Consider the following 19,517-nt stretch of genomic DNA (forward strand, 5'->3'; position numbering starts at 1 on the left):
CAACAATTACACCTTTGCAGAATCAGCAATACCTGAGGTTTATGTAGCAGTTCCGTGACCTTGCGACTCAACATCGCACCCTACTTCACGTAACACGCGCCCATCAGCTGCGCCGCCGACAGCTAGTCACGTAGACCAAGAAAAACATCAAATCATCGCACGGCGAGGAGGGCGAACAACCCTGACTCGAACTTTTTTACCGGTTATTACGCAACAATGATAACTTGTTGTCACCCACGGTAACTAAACAATGGAATATTATTTCGAAACTATGATATTTCCAAAATTTATGATTTGTTTCTAGTCCAGTTTACAACGCTCCCTGACCTTGAATCAAGGTGAAAAAATGTTTGAAATAGGTTCGACCTTAGTTGTTAAGAACAGTCACCTTCAACCTCAACTACGAAAGGTTATTCAAAGCTTATTTAAGCTGAATTACACTCAAACCGTTAGTTACCCCTGGGAAATCATACCTATTTACAATCAAGCTTTTATTATGAATCAATGTAATTATTACAACAATGCATTCTTCATCAGTTTAGCACAATGCCTTGTCATTCCGGTTCTCTTGGTTTTTAGCAGAATTTTCTGACCAACGCCTCCGCAAATTAACCAATAAGAGCTCGCGAAAACCTCCACGTTTTTGCCAAATCACTTGTTCGCATACCGGCAAGTGACGTCACATCTCGAGAAGAGAAAAAGGGGAATCTCCTTAGCAAAACAAGACTGTCAAGTTGTTCAAAGTGCGTTCGCATAATCGCGATGATAAATCTGTATGGCACACAGTGAACTGTTGACTAAAGTAACCACAATGTAATGCACATAAAATTGGCCTTTTGTATGGAATAGTTATCCCAGTAACCCTGTATATCACACAAAAAAATGCACAGGTTAAAGCTGTTAATTATATGTCTGTTTCGAGATTTAACAGACCAAAACAGCGGAGTTTCGCAGCATTGTAGTACACCAGTGCTTTTGGTGGTTGTAATGCAATTTCGTGTAATGTAAGCATTTGTTTAGGTGAGCTAAACATATAATATCGTCAATCAAAGAACGTTTGCAAAAATCCTTGTATGTCAGCAAAATGCGGGGATTTCTAGACTTTCACTTGTGTGTCTTTTCAATATAAATGGAAGTAATACATGGCCTCGAACACCCTATTTATTAATATAAAGACCGGTAAACGCTTGAATGATTTCTATGATTTAGTGTGTGACGAGCGCCAGTCATGCGTACGACCTTGAATGAATTCACAATTTTTTTGCGGAGTTGCAAAACGTTTTGTCTTGGTTTCAATATTTGTTGGTAGCAGTGCTGTTAATCAAGCCTTGTACTATTACTGTTTGTTAGATTTAAGTTGATTGTTTTGTGTTAAAACGTCGTTATGTTGTCGAGTGTCTCCAAGTTAACTCAGCATGGCCTTAAAACAAGTGCAGCTCTCAACAATTTCAACAAAATTGTCGGTAAGCAATCATCAACTATATGGAAAACAAAAACAGACAAGTTATATTCACAAGGACGTTGGCAACAATTCAGTGTTTGGCAAATAATGTTTCAATGTAAATAGCTTATGTGCCAGATAGATTGGGAAAAGTGACCCACACTTGCGAATATTTGCCGATGATCCCCGCAATAAAAATTACCTAACGCATTGACATGAGAAAAACGTTGTGATTGTTTGTGCAATTAACAATCCCTGAATAAAAATCCTCAAGCTTTCCAATCTGGCCTATATGCTATATGCCAATGTGTCATACAATTTGTGTAAAATGTTGCATCGGTAAAAACCTGCCTATCATGCCATTGCATGTAATATTACTCTTTCATGTATTTTGAAATTTTAAATATAAACTGTGCAAAACAAACAAAGTGATTCATTACATGATAATAATTGGCTAGTCTGGGTACCATCCATAAAATTATTTTTCCCAAAATAATCCTCCACGCAAATTATAAACTTTACAATTTGGTCATAATTTTGTTGTTCTTCAGTTATTGGTGGAGGGTTAATGGGATCTGGAATCGCACAAGTGGCAGCAACTATTGGAAACACGGTCACTGTGGTCGATCTGGATTCATCAGTTTTGCAGAAAACCCAACTGATTGTCAAGAAAAGCCTTGAGCGAGTTGCTAAAAAAAAGTTCGCAGATGACCAGGCTGTAAGTGCAGCATACATACAAACTCTTATTGTAAAAAGTTTTTGTTATGCAAGACAGGCTTTACATGTATTTTCAATATAAATTGGATAAGGAACTATACTGCAAGTTGTATTAATATATTGTTTTGTAAGATGACCTTGTGTTAAATTGATTGTTGTTGTGTTGTAAACAGTGGCAACGACATGATTTCCTGTTTCTGTCAAAACTTCAATGTTGTTGTGTATTTATTGTGTGTATGTCTGTAATGTATTTCTTTATATTATTTGTTCAGGCTGGTCAAAAATATATTGAAGACATCACCGGCAGATTGTCTTACAAAACTGATGCAGTTAGTGCAAGTCAAGACTGCGATTTGGTGATCGAAGCAATTGTGGAAAACTTAAAAATCAAACAAGACCTCTTCCAAAAGCTGGATGAATCTGTCCCTGAGTAGGTTATGATTTTTATCAGTGTTTGGTTTTTAAGCCTATTCCAATATTGTGTAACTTTCCAAATGTGTGGTGTTAGTTGTAAACACGAAACCATAGTGTGCTTGTATAGTTGTGTTCTCATGTACATTGTATTTCCAGACACACTGTGTTTACATCCAATACATCATCTCTTCCAATTCAAGACATCGCGAAAACCACAAAACGCAAAGACAAGTAAGTCCCAGGAAGTGTGTTGTTGAATTCTGACAAAATTTACAAATAATGATCTAGGTTAAGCTGCTTTGTCACTGCAACCTTATGATAAAACTATTAAACGAGTGTTGGTGTTAAATTTTAAAGATTAAGAAATAATTTGGTAGATGTTTTTTTGTAAACAGGTTTGGAGGTGTCCATTTCTTTAACCCTGTTCCAATGATGAAACTTGTTGAAATCGTGAAGGCTCCAGAAACAAGCGATGAAACGTTCAACAAACTCATGGCTTGGGGCAAAGCTCTTGGAAAAACTCCAATCGCTTGCAAGGTATGTTGTAAAAATGTGCTAGAACATTTTGGTGTATGAGAACGGAGTAGGTATAACATTTTGTCCATAAATTGAACGACCTGATATAAAGCATCAAACACATGTTTGACTTTCTGTCTTTCATGCAAATCTATTCAACCTACAGCCACCAATTTTTTGTAATTGAATCTGGCAAACATTCCTCATTGTGTAACTATCCCTGTAACAATTCCCACCCCTTATTACAAACAGCATGGAAACCTTTATTTCTTCGAGAAGTAGGCTGACGGAAATAAAATTTTCCTTGCTGCTTGTGCAACTAACAAAACTGCCTTCCCTTCACTGCTATACCAGAATTTACTTTACTTTTTCAAGGATACTCCCGGTTTTATTGTGAATCGCCTTCTTGTTCCTTATTTGATGGAAGCCGTTCGATTGCATGAACGAGGCCATGGTTCAAAAGAAGATATTGACATTGGAATGAAGCTTGGCGCTGGTCACCCGATGGGCCCGTTTGAACTTCTTGATTACGTTGGTCTCGACACTAGCAAGTTCATCATGGATGGTAAGATAGTTTAATGTAAAGGTTCATGTGCATTACTTTACTAGGGATGCACCAAGTTGACAAAGATTCGGGTTCGTGCGAACCAGACATTAACAGTTTGAAATAAAGTTAGTAAATGACGTTTGTTGAATTAACTATCAGAACTCAATAGTGTCAACCCGAGCCGGTAGCACTGTCGGACACCAAGAAGTTGTTTGGCCATAGGGCGCTCCACGTGGTTTGTCTCTGTTGTTTGGTACCCAGCGGATCGACGTTGACCGAAAGGTACCACAAAGTGGAAATCTTTGTGCCTGCTAGTGTAAAAGCAAGATCCGTGCCACAGTCAACAGCGGCACCGATGAGACCTTACAGGTCGAAGCAGCGTGTGCACCCTATCTGCAGCCCTGTTAATTTACGTTTTGGGTGAAACTTTCGTTGCTCTATTCAGTGCAGAGTTTTTCATGCCCCAGTGGCTCACTGTGCAGCACTGTCGTTATGTAAAAATATAAATTGTGTTCCAGGTTGGAGTGAACTTGAGCCAGACAACCCATTGTTCCAACAAAGCGAAATTCTCAACAAACTTGTCGCCGAAGGTAAATTTGGTCGAAAAACCGGAGCCGGATTCTACGACTACAAGAAATAACTTCCTGTTGTAATGCATTGAAACCTGCTACCCGTGTTACTATAAGCTTATGCTGTTCGTTATATTTACGTAATTCAAAGCAATCACTGTGCCTTGCCGTATTTAAACTACTTACGGAGGGCGGGTTGCGGGAATTAATTCCTTAAAATGCCTTTTCTATTATTTCTTGGAATGCTATATACGATTTCCATTGATGACTGCGAGGTATGCAAAGTTATTTAACATTTCGTAGCGATTAATTCAACACAAAATGATTCGGTTATGCGTGTTCTTGTATATGGGTGGACGTGCGGCAGAATATGCACCTCCAGTTCACACGAGTAAGCTTGCTGGGGCTGATTCAGAAGGTGCAACACAACAGTGTTTCATGCAATCGCATGATTGGCAGGATCGCTTCGACTTGCTACAATGCCTGAGCTGCGAAGCTTTTAAATCTAACGTTCATCAGGTGCATTTACCTATCCTGTCAAGCTCATCACCTTCATATGAAATCTTAAAACAGACTACAAAAATTACTCACAAAAACAAAATCATACAATTCAATGTTTTAGAAAGTAAACTACGGCAAAATAATCAAGTGTTAATTCGATGGTCGGGAATTCCTCGGTTGCTTCAAAAACGCTCCTACAACAACACCAGAAATAGCCGTTGTCATGTGACAACGACTCATTGGGCCGCCTGCAGTGCCGATCATACAGGTACCATCAACGTTGACGACAATCTTATGTACACAACTTGTGCGAATGGCCGTTCAAATACATACACTTGCATATGTAATGTTGGCTTGTACTTTGTACAGATGTGTTGGTGACGAACATAAGATTATGCTGGGAAACTCAAAATAAATGCAATCCACCTGTAACATATCTCATTTATGAAACGCAAACGTTGATTTTCCCTTTTGTTACTTTTCTGTCTGTCTACATTCCGCTTCCTTACAACCGTGCTGCGCTTAAGTATTGCGAAGGCAGGGGAATGGAGACAGACACAAAAGTAACTGAAGGGAAAATCAACGATTGTGTTTGCATTGAATATTATGAAAGCATTGTTAGCGATCAGTTGCCCATGGATAGAACCCCGGTTTCAAATGCTTGTTTGCGCATCATTAACAACATCTCGTGTCATAGACGTTAGTTCAGACTATTAACATATTCACACACAAAATCCACATCACGATAAGTATGATGCGCAAAAAAGATAGGTATAACTTTATACCACGTGGTCCGCCGACTTGTTGAAATTTATCCCCACAAAGTACAAATTGCACACAAACACTGACCGCTCTCTTTTCCCTCTGCTGGTTTGCTTGAAAGTTTTCACTGCTGTTTTCTTATTTTTTTTTTTATTTTTTTTTTGATATTTTTTAGAAGTTTGATTTTTATGTTCTTCGGATGTTTAGATTTAAAGGTTGCTTCGGTGAACAAATCCATTTTGAAACTTTTAAACACTTTCAAATTTTTTTCTTAGTTCACCTCCCTCTTACTTCAGCTTCCGCATTTTAAGTTAGTTTGTAAAAAATCATTCAGTAGCTGTAGCATACTTGATTATTTTCCCAAGGATAAATATTAATAAGTAACTCGTCTTGTAAAACAAAGTTTAAAATGACACGAACACGGGTTGCTATGAGTCACACTGGGATGACTTTGCTTCGGTGGAATTCTAAGTCCCCCATAGACTGCCCGGTAAAACATACCAGGGAAACTACCTTGCCTTTTGTACACCCAATTCAATCATGCATAAACGAGAATTTGTTATTTTTTGGAGTGTGTCGCGTTGCTGGGCCAGGCGTCCATTTAGGCGAACTGGGCACTGGCCTAGGACGCAAAATTAGCGTTTGCTTTAACAGCGCCAAAGAGCAATTTCCGAACCCGGCATGATCATCCAGCGAATTCGCATTCCCGATTATCCATGGCAGAGGGTTACTGACTTTTAACTATGGGACCTGTGAGGTCTCATCAGTGCATCTGTTGACTGTGGCACTGTGCTAGCTTTTACAGCAGCAGTTACACTGATTTCCACTTTGTGGTACCTTTCGGTCAACGTCGATCCGTTGGGTTCCCTGTACTAGGTACTAAACAACAGAGACGAACCACCGTGGAGCGCACTATGGCCAAACAAGCGTGTTAGTGACAGTGTAAAACCCCAGTGCCACAGTCCCCAGCTGCACTGATGAGACCTTACCGGTCGAACCATGTCTGCAGCTCTCACGACTTTTCCATTTTCATGAAATCACAAAAAAACGTTACTTGATGCAATTGATTGTTGCATGGTGTGTGGATAACATTTCTATACTTAGTAAGAAGTATTTGCGGATTGACGTATGGCGCATCGGTGTTTTATTCGGGGGCATTGTCATGGAAAGGGTGGCTCACATGTTTCATGGATCTGCGCAAAAACTTTTTGAATGTTTCCTAAATGTTCTCAACAACCATACAGCAGGGTCACGTGTTTGGCAACCCTGGTTTATCTGATCACGTGTTGGACAAACCTGGTTTATCTGATGCAATGCAAACTTAACACAACCACACATTTAAAACCTGATGTATTTTTCTCTTCTCGAAGAGAATTGAAAGCGAGGCAAATTCAACAAACCTCCTTTGAATGGATTGAACGTTCAGTCGTTCCTCTTGCAGACGGGAGGAACGATTGAGCGAAGCGCATCAGAATTTTTGAATTGTTCACATTCACGGGCTTACTTGTGAGCATCAAGGAAGCCTGAGCAGGATGGAGGCAGAGTGATTGATATTGCGGGATGACGTGCACAATTTCCCAAAAAGATCCATTGTTACTCAAAATCCGCAGAATTCCCCGCATTGTTTACCCGCAAATTGCGGTGCACGTTCATGACATGAAGACCCCGGTAGCTTTCTTATGCCCACATATATTTTTTAGAAGTTTGATTTTTATGTTCTTCGGATGTTCAGATTTAAAGGTTGCTTCGATGAACAAATCCATTTTAAAACTTTAAAACACTTTCAAATTTTGTTTCTTAGTTCATCTCCCTCTTACTTCTGCTTCCGCATTTCAAGTTAGTTTGCAAAAATCATTCAGTATCTGTAGCATACTTGATTATTTTCCCAAGGCTAAATATTAATAAGTAACTCGTCCTGTCAAACAAATTGTGAAATATAATGGACACGGGTTGCTATGATTCACACCGGGGTGACTTTGCTTCGGTCGAATTCTAAGTCCCCCATAGATTGCCCGGTAAAACATACCAGGGAAACTACCTTGCCTTTTGTACACACAATTCAATCATGCATAAACGAGAAAATGTTATTTTTTGGAGTGTGTCGCGTTGCTGGGTCAGCCCGTCCATTTAGGCGAACTGGGCACTGATGGCCTAGGACGCAAAATTAGCGTTTGCTTTAACAGCGCCAAAGAGCAATTTCCGAACCCGGCTTGATCATCGAACGCATTCGCATTCCCGATTATCCATGGCAGAGGGTTAGTGACTTTTAACTGTGGGACCTGTGAGGTCTCATCAGTGCAGCTGTTGACTGTGGCACTGTGCTAGCTTTTACACCAGCAGTTACACTAATTTCCACTTTGTGGTACCTTTCGGTCAACGTCGTTCCGTTTGGTACGCAACTAGGTACCAAACAACAGAGGCGAACCAACGTGGAGCGCACTATGGCCAAACAAGCATGTTAGTGCCAGTGTAAAACCCCAGTGCCACAGTCACCAGCTGCACTGATGAGACCTTACCGGTCGAACCATGTCTGCAGCTCTCACGACTTTTCCATTTTCATGAAATCAGAAAAGAAAAACGTTGCTTGATGCAATTGATTGTTGCATGGTGTGTGGATAACATTTCCATACTTAGTAAGAAGTATTTGTGGATTGACGTATGGCGCATCGTTGTTTTATTCGGGGACGTTGTCATGGAAAGGGTGGCTCACATGTTTCATGAATCAGCGCACAAACTTTTTGAATGTTCCTGAAATGTTCGCAACACCCAGGGTCACGTGTTCGGCAACCCTGGTTTATCTGATCACGTGTTGGACAACCCTGGTTTATCTGATGCAATGCAACAAACTTAACACAACCACACATTTAAAACCTGATGTATTTTTCTCTTCTCGAAGAGAATTAAAAGCGAGGCAAATTCAATAAACCTCCTTTGAATGGATTGAGCGTTTAGTCGTTTCTCTTGCAGACGGGAGGAACAATTGAGCGAAAGCGCATCAGAATTTTTGAATTGTTCACGGGCTTACATGTCAGCATCAAGGAAGCGTTTGACGCAAAACCCGTGCTGAGCAGGATGGAGGTAGAGTGATTGATATTGCGGGATGACGTGCGGAATTTCCCAAAAAGATCCATTGTTACTCAAAATCCTCAGAATTCCTCGAATTGTTTACCTGCAAATTGCGGTGCACGATCATGACATGAAGACCCCGGTAGCTTTCTTATGCCCACATATATTTTTTAGAAGTTTGATTTTTATGTTCTTCGGATGTTCAGATTTAAAGGTTGCTTCGATGAACAAATCCATTTTAAAACTTTAAAACACTTTCAAATTTTGTTTCTTAGTTCACCTCCCTCTTACTTCTGCTTCCGCATTTCAAGTTAGTTTGCAAAAATCATTCAGTATCTGTAGCATACTTGATTATTTTCCCAAGGCTAAATATTAATAAGTAACTCGTCCTGTCAAACAAATTGTGAAATATAATGGACACGGGTTGCTATGATTCACACCGGGGTGACTTTGCTTCGGTCGAATTCTAAGTCCCCCATAGATTGCCCGGTACAACATACCAGGGAAACTACCTTGCCTTTTGTACACACAATTCAATCATGCATAAACGAGAAAATGTTATTTTTTGGAGTGTGTCGCGTTGCTGGGTCAGCCCGTCCATTTAGGCGAACTGGGCATTGATGGCCTAGGACGCAAAATTAGCGTTTGCTTTAACAGCGCCAAAGAGCAATTTCCGAACCCGGCTTGATCATCGAACGCATTCGCATTCCCGATTATCCATGGCAGAGGGTTAGTGACTTTTAACTGTGGGACCTGTGAGGTCTCATCAGTGCAGCTGTTGACTGTGGCACTGTGCTAGCTTTTACACCAGCAGTTACACTAATTTCCACTTTGTGGTACCTTTCGGTCAACGTCGTTCCGTTTGGTACGCAACTAGGTACCAAACAACAGAGGCGAACCAACGTGGAGCGCACTATGGCCAAACAAGCATGTTAGTGCCAGTGTAAAACCCCAGTGCCACAGTCACCAGCTGCACTGATGAGACCTTACCGGTCGAACCATGTCTGCAGCTCTCACGACTTTTCCATTTTCATGAAATCACAAAAAAACGTTGCTTGATGCAATTGATTGTTGCATGGTGTGTGGATAACATTTCTATACTTAGTAAGAAGTATTTGCGGATTGACGTATGGCGCATCGTTGTTTTATTCGGGGACATTGTCATGGAAAGGGTGGCACACATGTTTCATGAATCAGCGCACAAACTTTTTGAATGTTCCTGAAATGTTCGCAACCCTGGTTTATCTGATCACGTGTTGGACAACCCTGGTTTATCTGATGCAATGCAACAAACTTAACACAACCACACATTTAAAACCTGATGTATTTTTCTCTTCTCGAAGAGAATTAAAAGCGAGGCAAATTCAATAAACCTTCTTTGAATGGATGGAGCGTTTAGTCGTTTCTCTTGCAGACGGGAGGAACAATTGAGCGAAGCGCATCAGAATTTTTGAATTGTTCACGGGCTTACTTGTAAGCATCAAGGAAACGTTTGACGCAAACCCCGTGCTGAGCAGGATGGAGGTAGAGTGATTGATATTGCGGGATGACGTGCGGAATTTCCCAAAAAGATTCATTGTTACTCAAAATCCACAGAATTCCCCGCATTGTTTACCTGCAAATTGCGGTGCACGATCATGACATGAAGACCCCGGTAGCTTTCTTATGCCCACATATACGTACAAGCGGTAAGCAAAGGTTGCTCACTTTGATTTGATCACTGAGGAGTTTTAGTCAGTTTAATAAAAGGTTGAAATTTTAAATAAAGGTAACTAATCGCTTTATTCAAAACATTCAACGATGACCTTGCAGTTTTTGTTGTATTTTTCATATGAGCAATCTTAAAATTTTCGCAATATTTTGTGGGTCCACCCATGAGGTGATGAAGCAAATTAGTCCATAACAGAAATGCACAAATATTATCATACGTTAAAGGTGGGCGGAGTTTCATTTCACTAGTTGGTAGTTTTGTGCGAATAACACGAGAAGCGAATCCCCTTCAGCGTAATTTTGCTGAAGTGGAAAATTCACTGATTAAGCAGTAAAGTGGCAAATTGCAGACAAAATATAGAAATCGTAGATAATGATAAAGTTGTTTGTGATGTTTGTGTTGATCGGATGGGTGGAAGGTGAATGTCCGGGTGAGGACACAAGTCTGGCTCCTCTTCCCATCACAAGTAAGTGCAGTTGATAGTAGAAAACCATCAGTTTCATTCCTAGAGACTTTTCCAGTTTGGCCATTAATACATAGGACATTAATGTCACGAAAACACCTTTGCCTCAACTTATCCCGGGCTCTTGTATAACAGGAGATGAAAATCTACCGGTTTGTGAATCTCCGTATCTTGATCCCAACTGCACTTGTCCCTCGTCCATGTTCGAATGTGCTTGCCACAAGGTCGGTAAATGTGGATCGAATGAAACAGGATGTATTGGGATGCAGACAGTGAATAATAGAGTCAACAACTGTGGAGATTGGAGTGATGAGTTAAGTGATGTTTGTCCCGATGGTAGATTCCAGTGCGACTGTTTTAACACAACATGTCCTGGAAGTCTCGGATGCTTGGATAAAACTTGGCAATGCGATGGAAGGAATGACTGTGGAGACGGTAGTGACGAGGTTAACTGCACATGTCCAGAGGATAAGTTTGAATGTCCGTGTTACAAAACTAAAAACTGTACGTCATGGTGGGGTGGCTGCATCAGTAAATCTAAGCAATGCGATGGATATAAACACTGTGGAGACGGTAGTGATGAGGTTAACTGCACATGTCCAGCGGATAAGTTTGAATGTCCGTGTTACAAAACTAAAAACAGTACGTCATGGTTGGGTGGCTGCATCAGTAAATCTAGGCAATGCGATGGAATTGATCACTGTGGAGATTGGAGTGATGAGGTTAACTGCACATGTCCAGCGGATAAGTTTGAATGTCCGTGTTACAAAACTAAAAACTGTACGTCAGGGAGGGGTTGCATCAGTAAATCTGAGCAATGTGATGGATGGAATCACTGTGGAGATTGGAGTGATGAGGTTAACTGCACATGTCCAGCGGATGAGTTTGAATGTGCTTGTTACAAAACTAAAACCTGCACGTCATGGTTGGGTGGCTGCATCAGTAAATCTGAGCAATGTGATGGAGGGAATGACTGCGGAGATTGGAGTGATGAGGTTAACTGCACATGTCCAGCGGATAAGTTTGAATGTCCGTGTCACAAAACTAAAAACTGTACGCCATGGTGGGGTGGCTGCATCAGTAAATCTAAGCAATGCGATGGAAGGAATGACTGTGGAGACGGTAGTGATGAGGTTAACTGCACATGTCCAGCGGATAAGTTTGAATGTCCGTGTTACAAAACTAAAAAGTGTACGTCATGGTTGGGTGGCTGCATCAGTAAATCTAAGCAATGCGATGGAAGGAATGACTGTGGAGATGGTAGTGATGAGTTTAACTGCACATGTCCAGAGGATAAGTTTGAATGTTCGTGTCACAAAACTAAAAACTGTACGTCACGGTTGGGTGGCTGCATCAGTAAATCTGGGCAATGCGATGGAATTAATCACTGTGGAGATTGGAGTGATGAGGTTAACTGCACATGTCCAGCGGATATGTTTAAATGTGTTTGTGTTGGATTGAAACAATGCATTGGAAAGGATTCAAAATGCATTAATCGATCTTTGTTGTGTGATGGAAAACCTGACTGTATTAATGAAAGTGATGAGACACATTATACATGCAACTGTTCTGGTACTTACGCCAGATGTCCATGTAATCCAAATAGCACACAGTGCTCACCAGACGGTAGATGTATACCTTTTAGCTGGATAAATGATACATACGTAGATTGTGTTGATGGAACTGACGAAGTTTGTTCATTTTCAAACATCACATGTCAATCTTGTCATGTGGTTGCTGTAACTTGTCCAAGTGAAAAGGAAGCCAGAAATCTCATACATACAACTGATCCATTTGCGTGCAATGAAGTTGTTAGTAAAACGTGCGCTACTGATGTTAATAATTGTGAAGTTGATGAAATAGTTTGTACAATTTCAACATGCAGCAAATCCTGCGAAAACTTATTTTTCTGTGAAAATCAACAACTTATTGCAAGAGAATATTTTTGTGATGGGCAAGCTATTGATGGCTGCAAGGACAAAAGTGACGAAATTCAACATGGGTTTGGGTTTAAATGTTCTGGAACATCAAGAAAAAGTGTTTGTGTTTTACCTCAAACCAACGTCTACGATTCTGTGGCTCAATGTTCTGACAGTTCTGATATTTGTTTCCTCAATGGACAGTTTAGATGTTTCCAGTGTTTGGACAGAAAGCTGATAATTTCAAGCAAGCAAGTTTGTGACGGTGTAGTGGATTGCTTTGATATGTCAGATGAATGTTTGTGTGAAAATCAAACATTGTGTCGCGATATACGAGGATGTTGTCCCCATAACCAAATGCATTGTAAGGACAATTCTACATGTGTGGACCAAGATAAGGTGTTGCGTAACACAAGTGTACAATGTGTCAACCAAACTAACACAAAATACTGTTCAACTGGGACAGCATCAGTGCAAAGTGAGTGTGTAGCAGATGACAACATTTACACACAGAAAAACGAGGGCAACGAATCGTTGTGTGAGAGAGCTATGAAATCGTGGTTTAGAGAAGTTGGCAGGAACGAGGCACAAATATTGAGTTTATATCCCATGTGGTGTGATGGATCTGTCTATGATTTTATCAGAGTTTTTGGAGAAATGTTTTGTCCAAACAAGTTTAAATGTTTCAACAAAGGAGAAATCAACATAGAAAATCAAAAAGTCTGTGATGGAATAATTGATTGCGATGACAAATCAGACGAATATCTAGAACTTTGTAACAATACCCGCTACTACTGCAGAAGTAAAGGAAAGATTTCCATCGATAGAAATCATGTTTGTGACGGAATAATCGACTGCGATGACGTATCTGATGAAAGCAGGTGTCGTTGTGAATACACCAGGTTTTATTGCACCAATAAACAACCTTTGTCAGTTGAAAAGAAACTTGTACAGAACGGAATTAATGACTGCTCAGACGGAAGTGACGAATGTGTTAATTTGGCTGGAAACGCATTTGCAGACGTCAACGAAATGATCGCAAACCCAGTTTATCGAGGTATCTTCTGGGTGACAGGCATCTTAGCACTGGGAGGGAATTCGTTTGTATTTGTTACAACCACACGAGACTTAATTAAAGTCAATAAAGATCAGAATTTGTTTATTAATACAAGCGTTTTTATTCTTAACCTCTGCGTGTCTGACCTTCTCATGGGAGTTTATCTACTGGCAATCATAATACAAGCGATCAGATATTCGGGATCTTATTGTTTGTTTGATAAAGAATGGAGATCAAGTAGCTTGTGTTCAGGACTTGGAGCACTTGCAGTTGTATCATCAGAAGCATCAGCTTTCACTATGGCTGCTATGACAACATTTCGCCTGATATCGGCCTACAAACCTTTCCTCCTGCGAAATGTCAATGTTACTAAATCTGTGATTGCTGAGTTGTCTTGTTGGATATTAGCTGTTTTGTTGGCAACCGTTCCATTGCTCAACGCAACTTCTGAGTACTTTGTTTCTGATGTTTGGTTCCCAAATAACTTTTATGAAACAGATTTCATATCAAGAGAAAACATGTCGGTACTTGCACAAAGAATTTCCACATCAGTGTCAAAGTCTTGGTCCGATGTTAAGCGTACAATTGAAAACGCCTTTCCAGGTAACTCCATAAAGGGAGAGTTTGGATATTATGGTGGAACGAGCGTCTGTATGCCACGTTTGTTTACAACAACCAATGAATTTTCATGGGAATATTCAACATTCCTCATCACAATCAACTTCCTCATGTTCATCTACATGGTGGTTGCTTATTTTCTCATTTACAAGCGAAGCAATCGCATGAAAGGATCCAGAAGCACTGATGTCAGCTCCAAGATGCAGAAGAGAATCAGCAGGTTGATTTTGACCGACTTTTGTTGCTGGATTCCAATTTGTGTGATGGGATTTTTGAGTGTTGGAGGAGTGAAGATGCCAGGAGACGCTTATGTGTTGAGTGCTTGTCTGTTGCTTCCAATCAACAGCGCCCTCAACCCCTTGCTCTACTCCAAAGCATTGGAAGAGCGATTGTCGAAGATAAAGGAGTGGCTCGTTTCCAAAATATCATCATTACGTACATCAAGGAATCGTTCGTCTGATTTCAGTGTTAGATACAACCCCCGTGCTGAGCAGGATGGTTATGGAGGGATTGAGATTGTTGGTTAATGAATGTGAATATTCAAACTAAAACTTTGACGAAATTAGACATTGAAGCGCTTTTGAGAGACTTCGTGGTGATCTTTGTATTTCAACGCGTTCTGTTGCATTCGTGGACAACAATTCGTTAATTCCTGTTTAAATATACTTGTTTGTGTCAATGTTGTAGCTGTGAGAACTTTGCACGCAGTTGAAAGCAGTGACAGCAAAACCAACAAGGTTTAAATAACTGCAAACTTTTTGAGTGGCAAAAAATCACTTTCTATTGAAACCAGGAAAGGGAAATCGGACTAAAATCAGTGTTTCGTGAACGTTTTTGAAATCATTCACCAGTTTTCATCCCCTGGCACTTTATTGAAAACAATAAAACGGATACGACTCGGTATTGCAGCGTACCATCTGGTTCCCGGTCGCTGAGATGCTAAAGCTAAGTCTGCTTGCGTGTTCTTGCTGATATAGACGACTTATTTATTAATGGAAACACACGTTTGCAATGCCAGGCGGCGTAAAGTTTAAATTGTTCCAAGCGCGTTAGTGACTGAGCGAGTAACTTCTACCGCGTGCCAGTTGTTAGTTAAGTGACTGAGACTAGTTGGGTGGCAGAGTAAAAATGACAGAGAATGATGACAAACTAATGACCACGAGGTGACCGAGTAAAGTGCGAACGGGTATTTAACAAGTTACAATGAAAAAAGGTCTGTCGTCGAGCCGGATGCCAGAAGACTGTGCGAGTTCTCCCGGAAAGCTTTACACCGTCTGCAGCCTTCGGTCCGTCTGTGTTTCAGATGTGAGAAGAATTAAGTAGGGAAACATGCGTGTTGCTACACATGTTCCTTCCTTGGGATATTTGATAGTTTCTCTTAATATCGTCTTGTCCTTGTTGTGGCGAATTGAGTAGCATTGAATTCGGTTTTGGTTATCGTCCGCGTTATCGTCTTGGTTTTGCTGTCACGGTGATTTTTGTTCTGTGTACAAAAGAAAACTGGCAGTAAAATGCTCAAACAATTTAAAATATCAAGCGTTTATGGGAATTGCGTGTTGCATGACAAATTAAAAGGGTTATTAAATACTAAAGTGAACCACAAATTCCATCGCATTGAAGCGTGCGCAACAAATGCTTACATTTTCTCTTGGGCCGTCACAAAGTATAGGCAACGACCCGCATGCGATGTAATATGCGCGTATAAAAAATAATAAGGGCTCAGCTGGATGGCCGTCGAAAAGTAAATTGGCTCATCTCGTATAAGAAATAATCAGTACTCCTTCTGGTACGTGTATGAACAAAGAGCTGGCCTTGCAATATGCAACAACAAACGTAGTATAGGTATAACCAATATCCTCAAAGCCAATTTTTGGAATAATGGCAAGTTTGAAGACACGTCACACTTAATACTTCCAAACTGGAGTTAGGCGTCCCCTCGTAAAAATTTACGCTACGCCACAAGAAAATGTCCAAAAGTAGAAGAGGACTAAGTTTGTGGCACTAATAGTAGTAAAAAAAATATGGTTTCGGATTAGACAGCAGCAAAGACCATAAAACGTTAAAAGTGGTAGTTTAGTTTAAGATAAATTCATGTCACAAAAAAATGGGCTAAAACTTAAAATCATACGTGAGTTAGGTTAATCAGCAGTTTCATGCTTCAACCAGCCATAACAACCCTAGCTAAAATAGTGCAAGGATTTCTCCTAAAGGGACGTCAGTCGTGCTTGACTAAATGCCATGCGCATAAAAGTCATGTCGTCAAGACCAGGGAAGGTCTAAGGTATTACGACATAATGACTGGAAATTGTATCTGTGTGACCTTGCTACACGAAAGGCGTCAGGTCCCTAACTGCGCCGCGCCTCTGCTGTGCATATGAAGGACTTTCTAAGCAGACAAAATGTTTAGGCTAGGGACCACAATTCACCATTAAGTAACGTTAAACACGTATGGCAAAAAAAGCTGTCGTTTTAGTTACATAGTAACTTCAAACTAAAGAACCCCCTTCTTGAAACAAAAAGAATATAATACACACATGCATGCTGACACCTTTTTTTTCCATATTCCGACATAACGTTGCACAAAGCAGTTTGCCATATTTCGTGGTTTGTTTGAAGCCTTTTTGAATTTCGAAAACCAAAAACCAGCATAAATAACTTTTCATAATAATTTAAAATCTGATTTACATCTTTATACCTCCTTCCGGATGCTTGCTGCACAGACAAACAAACTGTTGTATTTCTTGGTTGGATCAACTGGTTACACGACGTCCGACTATGATGGTTTAGTTCCACTTTGCTCGCGCCCTCACTCGCCATTTTACTCGCTTTGCTGCTTAGCAACGTTTATGAAATTTACAGCCCGCCGACTTCTTTTGTTCATTATTGACAAAAGCTGCTCTAAGGTTTCCTAAAAACGCAATAAATATGAAGATGACTGGCAGACGCATTGTTAACATCTCCCACCCTGTCGTACACGTTGATTCAGGATATTTAACATATTGCGACAAAATCGGAAAAATTCACTACATAAAAAATAAATAAAACATTAAACCACGTTGTCCGTCATTCAACACTTTTTGCTTGTGCAATTGATTTGCCCCTGTGAGTAAACATACCCAACACATGGAGGAACCTTTGACCTTCGTAACATTATTCCTCGATCTACATAAGTTTGCTGGATGATTCCGATTGCCATGATTTCGCCATTTGTGTCAATTTAGATTTTCTACAGGGGTTTTCGTTCTGATTTTACGCAAGTAACTATTTGAACTTCACAATTTTTAAGTGAAATATTTATCGGGTGCCAAAACATCCGTATACCCCCCTTATTGATTGGTACCAGGATTTCCAACCTAGCGTGTTGAATGAAAATAATGTTCTAATGGTGTAATTCGAGGAAGGTGTTACAATTCCATATGCTAGGCTGGGTTTCCGGTATTGTAAGAAAATCTGCCTCCAAGATAACAATAGCACCGTTGAAACCTAACACATTATCAGGGAAAGTACGGGATAAACCAACCGATCAGTCACGTGACAACAATTCTGTTGTAATCAAATGGGCGGCACTGACGTAAACTTGTCGTTAGCGCAAGTAGTCCAAATGTTGCCCTGAAATGACGTTACCATTCGCCAGTTGGTCTCAGTGCAGCGAAGCGTACAGCAGGTGCCGTCAACGTTGACGACATTGCACAGTAAACACGGGCAATGTGCGAATGTCCGTTCAAATACACTTGCAGATATAATGTTGGCCTTTACTTTTGTTACAGATGTGTGGATTACTAACATTAGCAAATGCTGGCAAAATACTAAAGGCAGTTTCAACCACTGTAACGTACTGCCATTTAACGCAGTCAATATAACGACATTCTCAAACATAGTTTCAACGTTTTAAAAAATTAATAGTATGAAGCGAGGAAACGGGCAAAAAGAATATTGTGTAGAAGGTTAGCGCTTTAAATAACGGAATCAGAACGATAGGAAAAGAGATGGTTGAGACAATCGTGTCAAGCCTGCAGAGTCAGCCACAATGTCATTTGTTTGTTTGAGCTAAAATATTTATGTAACCCGCCAAAAGACGCATTTTAAAATGGTTCAGTAGAAATAATATCTACATTTACAAAGAAAACAAAGTTTTGTCGTTCACAGTAAGAACGCTCTTGTCATCAACTGATCAGCAGGAAAGTTTCTCTTAATCAACAATGACCAGACGTCTCACAATAACCACAGTTTGATCTTCGTAACAGCATTCCTCGATCTGCATAATAACTTGAGCGATCCCAATCCTTATCCTCACGTAGTATTGAAGGATCCAATTGCCATGATGGCTACTTTTGCGTTAATTTGGATTTTTCAAAGGTGTTTTTTTGTAACTTCTGCAAGTAAATATTTGAAGTTTTACAATTTTCCAACAGAATTATTGTCAGAACCGAATAAACCTTACACCTGTTCCTGCTTAATCTGCACTTCTTTACATGCTGCGAGGCGACGACTGGTAGCGTCTATGTTTTTGCTTTAAGTTTAAAGTAAGCCGTATCTGCCAAAGCCCACAGATCAAATAGCGCAGATTGCGCGGTATGCAAAATTGTTTAACATTTCGTAGCAATTAATTTGGTTGTGTGTGTTCTTATATGGGTTGGACGTGCGGCAGAACATGAACGTTCTGTTCATGTGAGTATGCAGTAGCAAGTAGCCATTTGTTGAAGATGGCATCATATGGGAGGAAAAACTTGTCAATCTGGTGCCCGTGCATGTGTTTTGTCGGCTTACGGCAAACTTTTCATATTAATTTATATTCAACTTTTTAAAAGGCGAAAATTTATAACCAGGACAACTGGTTAACTGCCAGGAAAGCCAGGACACCCTGTTATATGTTATGTCTATGCTTAAACGCCAACTCGGTAATCTTATTGCGCAAGTCGGTCAATTACTGATACAGTGGGCATGTGATGTTATTATGGCGCAGGTTCAACGACTACAGCACATACATAGCCACCGTTACCAGGGAAAGCGTAGTTACTGTGGAAGTAGGCTTCTAGGCTCCGTTGACGCAAGATAACAACACACAAACGTGGCAATGCATAAACGAACGTGTTTGAGTTCCAGATACAAAAATACAACAATTCAACACCTGAATCTTTTCATTGGTGTAAAGATGTACTTTGAATTGTTTTCATTTTACCGACAGATTTTTCCAATTTTCTATCACATAAGAGTTA

The 19,517-nt window shown here is 40.2% G+C and overlaps 2 protein-coding genes across 2 annotated transcripts; both read left to right on the plus strand.

Annotated features, from left to right (window-relative positions):
* Positions 1–1,334: 1,334 nt before the first annotated feature.
* Positions 1,335–4,514, plus strand: LOC145910691 (hydroxyacyl-coenzyme A dehydrogenase, mitochondrial-like). The gene is made up of 7 exons (XM_082997886.1): positions 1,335–1,463; positions 1,993–2,159; positions 2,431–2,588; positions 2,729–2,803; positions 2,968–3,109; positions 3,464–3,653; positions 4,154–4,514. Exons 1-7 carry the CDS (start codon positions 1,385–1,387, stop codon positions 4,273–4,275), a joined length of 933 nt encoding a protein of 310 aa, XP_082854012.1. The 5' UTR covers positions 1,335–1,384; the 3' UTR covers positions 4,276–4,514.
* Positions 4,515–10,616: 6,102 nt separating this feature from the next.
* On the plus strand, positions 10,617–14,853 carry LOC145910525 (uncharacterized). Its single transcript, XM_082997678.1, has 2 exons — positions 10,617–10,710; positions 10,843–14,853. The coding sequence occupies exons 1-2, from the start codon at positions 10,617–10,619 to the stop codon at positions 14,826–14,828; spliced, it is 4,080 nt and encodes a 1,359-aa protein (XP_082853804.1). The 3' UTR covers positions 14,829–14,853.
* Positions 14,854–19,517: the final 4,664 nt, after the last annotated feature.

Source organism: Ascidia mentula, chromosome 8 (assembly GCF_947561715.1).
Source record: "Ascidia mentula chromosome 8, kaAscMent1.1, whole genome shotgun sequence".
In the NCBI taxonomy this organism is placed as follows: domain Eukaryota; kingdom Metazoa; phylum Chordata; class Ascidiacea; order Phlebobranchia; family Ascidiidae; genus Ascidia; species Ascidia mentula.